This window comes from Musa acuminata, chromosome BXJ2-2, assembly GCF_036884655.1.
Source record: "Musa acuminata AAA Group cultivar baxijiao chromosome BXJ2-2, Cavendish_Baxijiao_AAA, whole genome shotgun sequence".
Lineage (NCBI taxonomy): Eukaryota > Viridiplantae > Streptophyta > Magnoliopsida > Zingiberales > Musaceae > Musa > Musa acuminata.
Genome location: NC_088339.1, coordinates 29587322 through 29601774, shown reverse-complemented (window position 1 = coordinate 29601774; position 14453 = coordinate 29587322). Strand labels below are relative to the sequence as shown.

Below are 14453 nucleotides of genomic sequence, written 5' to 3'. Positions count from 1 at the left end.
GTGTTAACAATGGAGACTGGTTTGATCTAAATAGCGTTGAAACTTATGTTACCATTTATTTTGATCTTTGCAAAATAGCTAGATGCTAAAGATTCTTAAAGCTCTATTTGGAGAACGGAGTTGCAATGGTAACTATCACGTATGAATTGATTTGCTAAGGGAACTCTTTGTTAAAACTATAACATTAGAACTTTATTTTTTATTAATATGGTGGAAAATTATTTATTCAGAATGATTTTTTTCTCATCACATAGATTTATTTTTTGATATGATTAGTGATGTAGTCATTCCATTTCATTACGAGTCACTTTGATACTAATGCTAAATTGGAGTTATTTCTAGTATTTCGATCCTTATATTTTAAAAAGTTACATTGGCAAAAGTAAAACATCTAAGTTTATTTATTTTATCTTCTTCTGTTTTACTAACGAAAATATAAAAATAAAAGAATAAAATATAATTTTAATGCTTCAGTTGGTTGTGACAGACGACGACATCGTTAGTCTGTTGTGGACGAGGAGAGTAGCGACGAGAGGTGAGGGTCGTTCTGCGTATGCGTCGGCGTCGATGTAGTTATCAAGCGGTGTCGTTAAGCATCTACATCGGTGGCTCTTTCGCTATTCAACAATTGTGTCGAAGTCGACGTAAATACAGAGTGGCATTTATCTCTCGTCGTCATTTTTCTCATCCACAATATCTATATGTAGCTTTCAACAGCATCGTTGTCCGTCACTATCAATTGGAATGTTAAAATTATTTTTTTATCTTTTATTTTCATATTTTCATTGATAAAATCGATAACATTAGGGTAAATAAAGTTTTATTTTCATAATTATATGGATATCATTATAATTTTTCAAAATGTAAGGATGATAATTTATAATTAGCTCGTTAATTATGAGCGGGTAGATCGGTGGTGGGTACGATGGTATGGGTTTTGGTTTCTTTCTCTGTTATTTTCATATTTGAATTTGCAAGGCTTAAGTTTGTTCTTTTTTATGCTCTTTCTTTTTTTGTTACTGTGCTGGTTTTTTAAGGCAGTGTGCGACTATCCTTGCTTCTGATGGACAGTTCCCTGTTAGAACTGTATTGCTGACTTACAAAACTTTGTTGTAAATCTTTCACTAAATCTATCATTTGCATATTTTTTTATTTTCTTCTTTTTGTGCAACTATAATTTGAGAAAATACTGTTTGCAATGCATTCTGATGCCCAATCCCTCCTTTTTTAAAAAGTAATAGAACCATTATGCACCCATTGTTTTTGTATGAAGGAATTATCTGATAGAATACTTGAATGGATACACAGAGAACATTGCGACAAAAGCTTTATATGCTCTTAATTATTGGAACGAGAACAGGAAATGGGAAACCAGACGAGCATAAATCGACCATGTCTGAACGATAACTTTGTCGTACCCACCAAGACAAAGTGAGTCGGCGTCACACTCAGCTTCCTCTCGTGTTCAATGAAAACTGCTACTCGTCTGTGACGGGACTGTTTTATTATTTACCTGTGAGATCCATCAAGCATAATGATAAGAGCTTGTTGAACCAGGAAATACAGCGCTCTGTCTTCGTCAAACTCTCATGAAACGATAACGAGCTCTCTTGTTGAGGATAGCAGCATTACTGAGGTATGGCTTCTCCTAATGGGATAAGAAGAAGACCCTTTTTATATTTTCAAATCTGATAAGCTCTCCCGGTGTGCCAAAGGTCACGAATGCCGACCATGAGAAGACGTGGTCGCCTGCACCTGCCTTGCCTCTTTGCGTGCAGAAGAAGACCTCACTGGTTTTGAGCGAGCCGCCCCACCGTGATGCGACTCTTCCGTGGCCGCGTCACCTCGTCAACATCCAGTATACAACACGCAATCAATAAACCAACCACGCATCAAAGCCGGAGGAATGGAGAGGACACACAGAGAATCGCAGAAAACGTGCAGATCCGAGATTAGGAGACGTATCGTCTCATCAGTCTCAGCGTTGAATGGCAATCAATCTACTGAGAAAGCTCTGCGGTGCAGTGGGGAAGGCAAGAGGCGTGAGCACCACGTATTCCTCTTTCCAAGGAGGCCTCCCCAGAAAAGAACAAGGACCTTTCACGGCCATGGGGCATAGGCCGGCCGCCGCCACAAGTGGTGCACACCTTCCTCTTCCTTCCATCTCAGGCTTTATTTACGCTTACCATGTGAACAACATTGCTCTGTTGCAGAAACAAACATATGAAGTGGATGTTAAACCCATGCGATTCATTACTGAGGTTGCAGTGAATGCGGGGAAGAGCCTAAATTAGAGGACAACAGTGGAGGTGTCGGCCTCATGTCCGTAGCAATTATTTGAGGGTCGACATCACTCTTCGGGTGTCCTTTTCTTTCTGGTGATATAGCTGAGCTGGGTCTCATCTTTGTCTCTAGCTTTTTAACCATCATATGAGGGAGAGAGAGAGAGAGAGAGCAGTTCAGGGAATGCTCGAGTTGATTTCCCCAGGGACGGAAGACAGGATCGAGGTGTAACTCTAATCATGATCTTGGAATGGTAGATGAGACGGAGGCTCGTGTCATGGTTACACGACACCAACGTATTAAATGCTTAGCATTTTCCTGATGAGACAATGATGTTAGCAGTGTAGTTAGTAGTAGAATAGCAGTTGTCTGTCCACGTTTTCCATGCGGTGATAGTTGCAATATCAGACATTGAATGCACCTGAATTCCCCCTCTAATCCTAAGCTTAGCATTGATCCAGTAAGATAATAAATACATGAAACAAGCATCCTCGCATGATGGAGGAATCAGACTCCGACTCTGTATCTTAAGCATGCTTACTTCATTTTCTGTCATCTGTATTTTGGAAGATGTGAGAGATGCTTATCCGAAGTTTAAATTTAAAATGAAATGCTTTCCATTAAAATAAATAAACATTCTCAGCTTTTACTCTCCTTGTGTTATATTTTGTGATCTCGATCATCAACACAAATTACATTAAAAACACATGCAAATTTGTAATCAGTAGGATCTATATATATGTATGTATACACAAATGTAAATACATTAAATCCGCCTCAAATCATGTTCTTGATTCAACTAAAAATTCAAGAACCATACTACCAACCCATGAAGGGACAATGTCCACATCACCTAAAAAATCCATCAGAGTCACTGAAAAGAAAAAAAGAAAGAAAAATCCAGAAACATGACAAGACTGAGTTTGTGGGCCTACCTCTGATTTATGTGGTCATTCTTGTGTGCAATGACAATTATTCTCAATTGTCAATTTGGTGAATTATTGGCCATCATCTTCATCTCCTTCCCCCCCTCATTCCTGTGATGGTGTCAAATTTGTTGCGAATCCACTCGATCAATTTAGCTACTTGCAAGGGTGAGTTGAGCACCAGATAGAACCTTGGAAAATAATTTGGGGCCAAATCCAAGTATGTGGCAAGTATACTTATACAAAACCAATCTGCTTTTTACACTCGATTATAGACACCATGAAATTGTTGTATGAGGGTTTTCTGGCACACTGTAAGCTTTTCTCGGATCAGAAGAATCAAACTATTAGTTTTGGTGGTACCAAAAAAGAGAGAAAAGAAAGAAATGGTTGTGGTATCTATTGTGATGCAGAGATCTCTCCAACAAGCATGAATGAATGTGAAAGGGCTCACAAATTGAACCATAGCACAAGATGAGCATGACATGTTGGCAACATCCAATTACTGGTTCTCCTACTGATGAATAGTTTATGCGATGGAAATGATTCCAGAATAGAAAGAGGTGGGCTTAGATTTGTGGTTTTCTGTGACCCTACAATGAATGCAGCCTCTACAGACATGTCTGGATTCTGTTGTCCCAAGAATCCTTGGTATATGCTCTATGAACATAGAAAGTTGCTATTAAGAATGTAAATTAAGATCATATCTCGTATGATCAAATGGGAAGGCTATTCAGTTCTTTTTATTAATACCTTTTTTTTTTTTTTTTTGCTTTTTTTATATTATTGACGGTCGAAAAATGTTCTCTTTTGCTACTAATTTTGCAACTTGACTTCATCAATTATTTATATATATATATATATAATTGATGCATTTTGATAGTGATGAGCTTAAATGTTGCATGTGAATCTCTTTCGGGTCGCGTCCCTTTAGGCGTCGTGAATCTTCTTCCAAAGATGGGAGGTTGTGGAGATGGGAAGAAAGAAACGAAGTATGGGCATAAAGAGTCCACAACAACCATTTTGATAAGCTCTTATCACCTCTCATGGCCGTCAGCACCCATTGCGGTGGTCTTCGTCAACCCTCATGTTCCTATCGAGCTTGGATGTGCACTCCAATTGCGTGGCTCTTAAGAAATGTAGACCATTCGGATCCCATCTCTCACCACCCACATAAAATAGCCTCGAGAATATATATATATATATGTATGGATGATATTTGCAATCAGAGGGCATTCGTGTCCCAAATTGATATGAATCTAACATCATCTGTTCTTCCCTCGTCATAGAGTCGTAGAAAGTAAAAGTGTGGGGAAGATAAAAGTTAGACAGATGGGTTTGCACATGCATTAGTTTGGTGGGACTCGATTGATTGCACTCCCATTGAATCCATGTTCGACATGCATGGACTTGGAAAAGGGGGGGTGGGTTCTCCCTTTCATATTGCTTTACCGAATTATACTGCTCTTTTAATGATGAGATTGGTGATTGCAACGCTTGCAAAAGGTGTCCTTCTTTTGTGAGCATTGGAGATGAACGAGTTTAACTTGTTTTAGGCTTCTCTAACTATGACATCGATCTTTTTCTGCCTATCAAAATTATAATGGATATGTATAATTACTTCTCAATTTGATCTGTGATGAATTCAGATACCAACTTTGAATGCTTATATAATTAGCTAGAATTATTGGTTACCTATTTATTGTGACTCTAAATCCCATAAAAGTGATTCTTTTGAGACAAATATACGTATACATATATATATATATATATATATACTATTAACTCTTCTCTGAAAAAAGGAAAAGAATATTTTTTGTCTCTCTACATATAACTTTCTTCAATTCCACCTTTGAACAGATGAAATATTAAAAAGAAAATGAGACAATCCCAATCAGATGGATGAGAAAGAATATGAAGATGTGGAGAAGCCACTCTGACCTTTTATTTTTTGCTCGATTCTCCTTCCAAGACCTGTGGCAGGATGTCATTGGACGTTGAGGTACTTGCCTTCTCCTATCAATCTCTACTGAACACACCAAATAATACACGCAATCAGATGATGGTCAAAGTTTGAGTCACAAAATTAATCACTCATCTCATCTTTTCATGAAAATGCATTAATTAGGGGTTATTCTTAAGACAAGTAGCTTTGAGGAGCCAGCCACGATCGAAACCAATGGTAGCATCATGTGGTGTGAGCTATCTTCGATAGAACAACCATTCAACATTGCTCCGTCGCAGAGGTGACAAGAGATGGCGAAGAAAGCTGCAGCCTCAAAAGCCATCAGCTTCCGGAACCAATGATGAGGTCCGCGATCGCCTGTCCTGCCCCGACCAGTTTCAGGATTCCAGCCCCAATGATAGGGTCTCTCGTGGGCCCCACTCGTCGAACCACATGCGACATCCCCCCCGACCGCTGCCTCGGCTGCGACAGCAGACACGCGCGGTGGATATCCGTCGACGCTTATCGCTTCACGTGGCTCGGTCGCTGCCCACGCGCATGGCACGTGATCGCAATCATTGGGAGCCTTGTAGGCCCAACCCGCCTCCCACGCGAGGCAACCAATCAAAGAATTTCTATCATCCCTATACTGCCCCCACTCTTCACCCCAAAATTACGTGCAAGTCCTCCGCGTTCTCCACAATTACTGTAGACGCACCACAACGCTACCAATTATTGTACCACCAATCCTGGGGATCTCCTTACTTCACTATGTCGATTCAGCGTCAGTGGGTCAAATGTTTTGAACATGGTTTGCGAAAGCCAAATTAGCACTGTCATATATAATATGTATCGCGATCGGTGGCTTCTCTTAATATAGTTTATTTTGCTGATAAGGATCTTATCTTTTTTCTTTAGGAGAAGATAATCCAACAAGTGAATCTAAATCGGTCCATCTCCGTGAAGCTTCGTCAGCTATCATTGTATACTGACTGTATCACCTCGGTACGTGATCACGATCTTGACATGCACATCATAATATACGGTTCTTAAATCAAGATCCAAGGCTTAATTATTTTTACTGGTAAACGAAGCATCCAAGGTTAAGTAACAAAAAGAAAATGATGATGTTAATGCAATTTTGGCCACTGTTTTACGTGCCCGTAAATACTGCCGTTGCTAGGGGCATTTACGTACCGTAGAGTCATAAAAGCAGCGCTGCCTCCTCGCCAGTCGAGGCCTTTATCGGATTCGGAGCCACATTCTGCACAGAATCCGGAATCTCCCTTCTCCGGCTCCGGTTGACGGGAACGGGCAGAGTTGGGCGAGACGTGGTTGGGGATTTGATCTCCGGAGTTCTTGATAGAGAGGGAGCATGGAGCCCAAGTGGCGAAGCGGACGGCTGTGGTCGGCGGTGCTGGTCGCGGTAGCTGCGGCCGCGGCGGTGGCGGCGGACCGTGGACTGAGGCCTGAGGCGGTGGCAGCTGAAGCTGTTGAAGCGGAGGAGGTCGGGCTGTCCGATTACCTGCTGAAGGTGGTGGATTTCCTGTGGCAGTCGGATGGATCCTCCTACCAACACGTTTGGCCGGTAAAGATGTTTACGCCTTCTTCTTGTTGTGGCCTCTCTGTTTCATCGCTATTAAGTCGCTTAAAATGTTTGTTACTCCTCTAAAGGACATGAAATTTGGGTGGGAAATCGTCGTCGGATCCATCATCGGGTTCTTGGGGTCAGCTTTCGGGAGCGTCGGTGGTGTCGGCGGGGGTGGGATTTATGTTCCCATGCTGACGCTGATCATTGGTTTCGACGCCAAGTCCTCCACTGCTATATCCAAATGTAAGACCAGGCACCGATTGAGATCATGAAGCCAAATTCGAGCATATACACCTCGCTGAAACTTCTATGGAAGCTTATCGAAAGAGGAAAAAACATGTTTTTGCTGGTAATTTCTGCTTCCTGTTCCTCTGATTGATCTCTGAAAATTTTCTACAGGTATGATCATGGGTGCGGCAGGATCCACGGTTTGGTACAACATGAAGATGAGGCATCCGACCCTGGACATGCCCATCATCGACTACGATCTGGCTTTGCTTTTCCAGCCAATGCTCATGCTGGGGATCAGCATCGGAGTCATCTTCAACGTCGTCTTCGCCGATTGGATGGTCACCATTCTTCTCATCATCCTCTTCATAGGTAACTCAGTCGTTGCTTCGCCATGCGACTCCGCTCGTTGCAGGAGTGTGTGTTGGGTTTAGGCACTTAAGGGTTTCTGGCGCTGTTGATAGGTACGTCAACCAAGGCGTTCTTGAAGGGTGTTGAGACATGGAAGAAGGAGACCATAATGAAGAAGGTGCCAGTTAGCTCATTAAACAATCGTTCATTGTTGCTGCTTCGATTGCATCCTAACTAATCTATGTTTTCTGAATCGTAGGAGGCGGCGATGCTCAAAGAATCGAATGGTAAGCAGATCGATTTTCCTGTAACTCCACATAGGCAGAGGCAACAAATCATCACGACTAATTGCCTGCCCGTCTATTTCAAGCAGGAAGGGAAGAAGTAGAATACAGCGCTCTTCCTTCTGGCCCTGGGAGTACGAGTACAAAGGAGAAGGCAGCCCTACGACGAGAGGTACATAGGCAGCACCATTTCCAGTGGCACCATATACAACAAGAAACAAACATAATCGAAACAAACATTGCAGGTCCCGGTCTTGGAGAATGTCTACTGGAAGGAGCTTGGCCTTCTTTGCTTCGTGTGGGTGTCTTTCCTCATCCTGCAGGTTCTGAAGGTGAGCAATTCTGTTGTGAGGCTCATAATCAATTCCACGATGTTATGTTGTGATCGATGACTGATGCATCTTTGTTCCTCTCTCTTCAGCAAAACTACACATCGACCTGTACTACGTGGTATTGGATTCTGAACTTTCTTCAGGTGTAGTCCCATGCTTTGGTTCTATAACTACTATTACTTCGTTCGGTGGCCTGTGGCTGAATTCTATAGTTACATCTATAATGCCAAAAACTTTTCAGATCCCGGTATCACTGGGAGTGTCAGGATATGAAGCAGTTAGCTTGTACAGAGGAAAGAGAGTAATCTCATCAAAGGGAGACGAAGGAACAAATTTCACAGTTCTTCAGCTCGTTTTCTACTGCTCAATTGGTGTCCTTGCTGGTGTTGTTGGTGGATTGCTTGGCCTCGGTGGAGGTTTCATTTTGGGCCCTGTTTTCTTGGAGCTTGGCGTTCCTCCCCAGGTTCGCGCATCGCCTGTTCTTTCTCTGTTCTCTTTGTGATTTCCGACATTGCTAATCGCAATTTCTAGCTGCTCTTTATTGCACCGATGATAACCTGTAGGAGAAAATTTTTCTGAAGATTCCATTTGATAATTATGATCCGATCAATATAATTCTTGTTCTATGGGAGTGTATGAATCAGATTGAAAAATTTAGGTAGTGTAGAGCGTATAGAATATGCATGGCGGCTCTGATGTTGATGTCATAACATATGTCTAATTAGATTTGCGATTGAAGATTATGACATTGGTTGAAATATACATTTAAGGAATGCATAATTCTGTCGACATTGGATAATGTGATACTCATCATTTCTGGATCAACATGCTTACATCTCGTTCAAGCACATCTCAATTTCGAAGTCTTTCTGCAGGTCTCGAGTGCCACTGCAACTTTCGCGATGACATTCTCTTCATCCATGTCCGTGGTGGAGTATTACCTTTTGAAGCGATTCCCCATCCCATATGGTACTGTTGCTCACTTCTCATTTGCACCGAGTTACTAAGCTTGAGTTCAGCATACAACACACAAAAATTGCACTAGTCTGGCCCTAATTGTACTTTCGATTATTGGCAGCACTGTATTTTATTGCTGTGGCATTAGTTGCTGCCTTCGTAGGCCAGTATGTGGTCAAGAAGCTGATTGATATACTGGGAAGAGCTTCTCTCATCATCTTCATTCTTGCTTTCACAATCTTTGTCAGTGCTGTCTCTCTGGGTAAGGAGAAATCTCCCTTGTTCATCTACTTCATTTTCCGATATCAGAGCTGAGGGATCATAGTCTCTGCACTCTTTGTTGTTCTCTTTATGCTGAAACTTTGTGCTCCGATCCTCAACAGGTGGAGTTGGCATTTCGAACATGGTTCAAAAGATCCAGCACCACGGCTACATGGGATTCGAGAATCTCTGCAAATATGAGGTGTAGTATCAAAAGTGAACATGGAGATAGTTTGTTGGCAATCAGTGGAATCTTTTTCCATCACCCTATGGGCAGAAGAACCTCAGTGACTGTGCATTCAATAAATCTCTCGGAAAATACACTTTGTACCATGTTTTCGAAAGTCCTCTTAGTCGGACTCTATGCAGCAGGTCTCGGTTTTATCTTAAGCAACAATATGTAGTTTGTGATCGTCTTTTCCGCGGTAACCTAATTTGTAATGATATTTTTGCATGTTATTGAATTCACCATTTTGTCTTTGTTGTCATCATATTTCCTATGAGTAAATTCCAGTCTGAGAATTCTGGAGGTTCACATTCATCGCAAACAATCTTGCTGCAGATGCAATTTGGTCTTCCATGAAGATGATGAAGGTTATCAGAAATGGGTCAGCACTGATAGTGATTTCTTGATTCTCAACCATATTATATGGGATTCATAATGGATGATAAAGTGTTAGGTATCAAGTGGATAATCTTGCTGAAACAAGAACCAAACTATATGATGTGGAGTTGACAGTGGCATCAACCATCTTTTGTCTATCTGCAGCTAGTATATTGTTCTTGTGATGCAATCAAGGGTTGTCTGATCTGAGTTAGGCAAACTGGACTTGCACAGAAAAGTTCATCATGAGTGACTGATGACAACAGAAATCAAAATTGCTGTCTAATGTACATGGCAATAAACAGAAGATGTGGAATGTAGAGAATCAATGTATGCAGCAATATGAACTATCCTTCAGCACTGCATCTTTAACCAAAGTTATATATATCAACATCAAACTTGTGGTGGCACCATTAAGTCTCCAATTAGATCCAAAGAATGATCTTGTTCTCAGGTAGGATGCAAGACCATCAAAAGTTGAGGTAATTGGAGCCAATGATTCAACATGTATACACCATCAGCAATTATTTGGTGGAGCCATAATTAAGAAATAGGTGATGTCAAAGATTCCCCATTTGAAAGCGGCATGATGGATTGCCACACACAGTTGAAAGAGCCATCTAACCTACCGTCATATTCTTTTACTTCTTAGATAGATCACTAAATAAGATTTATTGCCCATTTCAAGACAAATCAGTTGATAGTTACCACTAAATAATGCACTTTGTACTGCCCAAATAGTAAGCTTTAGGTTGACTTTAACCAATGTGCACTAGACAACTAACTTTACAAGTATCATTTTGATGACATACTACAAGGTGAAAAGAAAAAGGAAAACAATTATAAGAACAGGTATTACATGTTTGGTAGTTTAAATTAATTCCATATGTAAGTCTACCAAATGAACTATGTCAACATGCTGTTGGAACTGAGACATCAGAGCAGAAAAAATGATGATGATTTGTTGTTCTCTGTCTAAGGTTTCAGAGAAAGAAAGGACAATTGTAGTCTTATCCAAAACAGCTACAACCATATATATCACCTGCATTGGTGGATTTCCTTAGTCTACAGAGCTATGTATGATAGACTTACATAGATCTTGTAGACATTGGCACCTGCAAGTATCTTGTGCTGGAACAATAGAAAGGCTTACACAAAGGTTTAAAGCTCGGACAAACTTAGAAAAGGAATGTGCAGATGTTTTGAAGTGCTCTAAAAGGATTCAAATTTATAGGATCAGTGACTGATTAAGACACTGTCAGTAGTCCTTTGTTTCATGGTTTTTCCTTCTTCTTTTTTCTGCTAGTTAATTTTATTTTCTCAGACTTTTCTCATCTTTTATATTCATTTTACCTCTTAAGAAATTACAAAATTTAGTTGAAGAACAATGCTAGGAATATAAAATGGATTGAGAAAATCAAGAACTAAGGATGTTTAAAGGGGAAAAAATACAATAAATTCAAACTATACTTGTTGAGAACTAGTTCAAACCTGATCGATTCATTGTTAGTTCGATTATGAAGTCATAAATGGTTTTGATCCGAGAATACTCTAATTTAGTTTAATTAATCGGTTCGGACTAAACTGAACCGATCCGATGACCTAGTTTACTATCTCAAAGTCTTTAACTAGCTCAAATCGGTTAATCAAATCGATGCAAAGGTTCAATTTAACCTAATTTTAATGCTATAATTTTACAAATGACATAGAACAAATTTCATAGTGCTGATCTAATTGGACTAATCATCTCTTTATCAAATCGAATTGATTTCTTTAAAAATTATATATTTTTAAGAAATTTAAATTATAAATTAATTAACTTAATCGGATTAATCAGTTTTGAATCGATTTGAATACCTGCAAACAGAAAGAGGAAGAACTGTATAAAGAAAGGGCATAAATAATAAATACTATGGTCTTCTGCATCAATGCAATACCTCGTCCATGTTAAAACTTGGGCAGTTCCAAGCATGAGAACACTCAAGCTTTCAGGCAATTCTCTGGGAGAGATGACCATCTAAACCCTAATATATAGTTGCATCCGGATGGCGTTCAAAACACTTACCAATGATCAATCTCAAACATAGTTTATAGAGGTTAAACAAAGGATGGGAACTCCCAAAGAGGAGTTTCTCGTTATTATATGTGATGCTTTGCTGGTTCTCCACACATCTGCATACTATCATGAGCAATCAGCCTTCAGTTCCCAACAGAGTGACTGCTAATGATGATATGCACGTCAACTGCAGAACCTTCAAGCAAGCATGGCGTCCATCAGAAAGCCCCGTGAAGCGTCGGCGCCCCCCAGTAGTGGTCTCCCCCGGCATCGCTTTCGTCGGCATGCAAGATGAGGGAAACTGGAACCAGGCAAAGTCCTCTACTCCTCAGGTCCTTTTGGGCCTCATCACTGCCTTCCTAATGTCACCAACAATGCAAGGAAATCAATCACTCCTTCGACATCTCAGAAGAATTAGATGCTTCCAAGTCAAGAGTACCTGATCAGGTTGTCCTCCTCCTCTTCTCTTCACTCCACCTTCATTCGACAACTGCACAAGGAAAGTAGAACCTCAGCCCATATAATTAATTATATAGGGAAATGGGAATGTGAATCGCAGTTACTCACGGGCTGCTTCATGTTCCCTGATCCACTGCTCAAGTACGGTGAGCTCAGAGCCTACACGAAACAAAGGAAAGGGTGTGAGCGAGAAGGAGACTACAGAGAATAAATCTCTCCAAGACAAACACAGAGCACTACAAGACACCACCAAGTAAAAGATACTGCATAAAACTACACTTGTTCTGCCACCAGATTTAACTGCGTGCTCTCAGACCACCCTATATATCCTTTGTTTAGCTATTCTCTTCTATATATATATATATATATATATATATATATATATATATATATATATATATATATATATATATATATATAGAGAGAGAGAGAGAGAGAGAGAGAGAGAGAGAGAGACCTCAATTTGACTCTGCAGGAATCTGATGTAGCCAATGGCTTCAAGCAATACAGACGCAGTGTCAGTCTGGGAAGGGAAGCTCATGTAAGTTCTGGTTCATATGAGTACCAAATCGAGAGAAATGGATGACAAGCAGAGGTTTCATCATTAAAGCGGACAGGAACAGTAAAATACTGTGCATTGCCCACAAAGTGTGGTGATACCTTCCCGAAAGGGGAAACAAGCTGGTGAAGCGCTGTTATTCTATCCCCTAACTTCTCCTTCCTCACCTGAAAGCAGGCATGACAACAGTATTAGTTTTCTCTGATGATAAATCTTGCTTTCAGTTTAGATATAAAAGGGAATAAATATGTTAACAGTCAAGCATTTTATTCTGCATGCGTTTAAGTCCACTTTAGAAAGCAAATGCCAGTAGAAAGCAACCTTCAAAACAGATTGAGAGGTGGAAGAGGAGGAGGAGGAGGAGCCCAAAACCCTAGCCTTCTTGACAACTGCACCAGTTGCAGTGCCGTTGCACTTGAAAAATGGAAAATTAGAACAGGTTAGCTTCATGAACAGTGCCATTAACAAGTTGAAGTCGAGGACAAAATTATGATGAGGATTTCTGATGAGCAATGCATTATTGTTGCATTATAACCAGCAAATGTGGTAAGAAAGAGCAACAAAGAACTCCTGAAAGAACAACATGCTAGATATTTCTCACCTCAGATGGATTCTCTGGTTGATTCTCCGCTCTTTCTGATCTTTTGTTTGAGAAGTCCACCATGTTCCTGCTGAAACTAGTCGGGACACAAGATCTAGGAGAGAAAGTTTGCAGAAGTTGATTCCATGTATACTTGGATTCCTGTGCATCTTCAACCCCATGGCCACCAAAGTGTTCTTGCTTCATATCAGCCATATGTGCAGCTGTTGATGGGCACAATAACTGGGTTTCCCAGTTAGCTATCATTTTAGTCTGGAGATGTGCCGAGATGTACTTTTCTTCGTCCCCCACATATCCTCCCCTGAAAGATCGCCAAAGGCAAAGATCATTGGAAGTGTCAGCAACAAGTGATCTAGATATGCATAAAATATCAGATGAAGTGGAAGAGAAAATTGAAATTCCATAAGGGCATCTCATCATATAATTCAAATCCCTCCTGCAACTGACAAAATTCCCTTTGTTTACGAACCTTGAAAGAAAAATTACAAGAGAGAGAGAGAGAGAGAGAGAGAGAGAGAGAGAGAGAACGAGTTTTACATCAGGAGTTGACTCCATGACTCCGGCAGGTCTTGGGTATCATGGCAAACGGTCATTAATGGGAGCATACTGGAGGGATGTAAGTACTGAGGGTGGACCGAAGGAGATGAAGAGGAGGAGGAAGAAGAAGAGGATAGGAGAGAGGAATTATGCTCAGGATGTGGCCTTATAATGCTCCAACAACTAGTGCTTCCCTCCATCGTATGCTGCACCATCTGGCTCTGAAGCAATCTTCCACAGATGCTTGAACTCTTTGGGCTCACTTATTTTGTCAGATTCCTCGCTCCTTCTACAACCTTTCCTTACAACTCCAAGTCAACCTTTGGAAGCTATGCTTCTTTTGTTCCTATGGATTAGGTTTGGAGAAGAAAGCAAAGGCCTCTGTAGAGGAGGAATCTCAGTACGTGGAGTAAGAAGGTGACCTGTTTATTATTTCTCTTCCTTTCCCTTCTTCAGTAATTTTGCTCACTTTTTTGATC

General features: G+C 40.6%; 2 protein-coding genes and 1 long non-coding RNA gene across 5 annotated transcripts; 2 read left to right on the top strand and 1 right to left on the bottom strand.

Moving 5' to 3' along the window:
• The first annotated feature begins 376 nt into the window (after positions 1 to 376).
• On the top strand, positions 377 to 2788 carry LOC135605925 (uncharacterized). The gene is made up of 3 exons (XR_010484606.1): positions 377 to 1431; positions 1558 to 1636; positions 1716 to 2788. It is a non-coding gene; the product is annotated as an uncharacterized LOC135605925 (long non-coding RNA).
• A 3599-nt stretch (positions 2789 to 6387) lies between these two features.
• On the top strand, positions 6388 to 9649 carry LOC103975470 (sulfite exporter TauE/SafE family protein 3). Its single transcript, XM_009390440.3, has 12 exons — positions 6388 to 6742; positions 6829 to 6988; positions 7145 to 7345; positions 7438 to 7502; positions 7584 to 7611; positions 7698 to 7780; positions 7854 to 7940; positions 8030 to 8083; positions 8182 to 8403; positions 8816 to 8909; positions 9019 to 9159; positions 9281 to 9649. The coding sequence occupies exons 1-12, from the start codon at positions 6530 to 6532 to the stop codon at positions 9364 to 9366; spliced, it is 1434 nt and encodes a 477-aa protein (XP_009388715.2). The 5' UTR covers positions 6388 to 6529; the 3' UTR covers positions 9367 to 9649.
• Positions 9650 to 11792: 2143 nt separating this feature from the next.
• LOC135605922 (transcription factor bHLH68-like) lies at positions 11793 to 14453 on the bottom strand. Of its 3 annotated transcripts, none has more exons than XM_065096546.1 (8): positions 13975 to 14453; positions 13438 to 13738; positions 13158 to 13250; positions 12938 to 13003; positions 12735 to 12800; positions 12386 to 12436; positions 12258 to 12308; positions 11793 to 12177 (listed from the first exon to the last, which is right to left on the bottom strand). In XM_065096546.1, exons 1-8 carry the CDS (start codon positions 14187 to 14189, stop codon positions 12037 to 12039), a joined length of 984 nt encoding a protein of 327 aa, XP_064952618.1. In that variant the 5' UTR covers positions 14190 to 14453; the 3' UTR covers positions 11793 to 12036. The 3 variants fall into 3 exon arrangements, with proteins under 3 accessions (XP_064952618.1, XP_064952617.1, XP_064952616.1); XM_065096545.1 differs by having other exon boundaries at positions 11793 to 12173; positions 13975 to 14419; XM_065096544.1 differs by lacking the exon at positions 13158 to 13250 and having other exon boundaries at positions 13975 to 14421.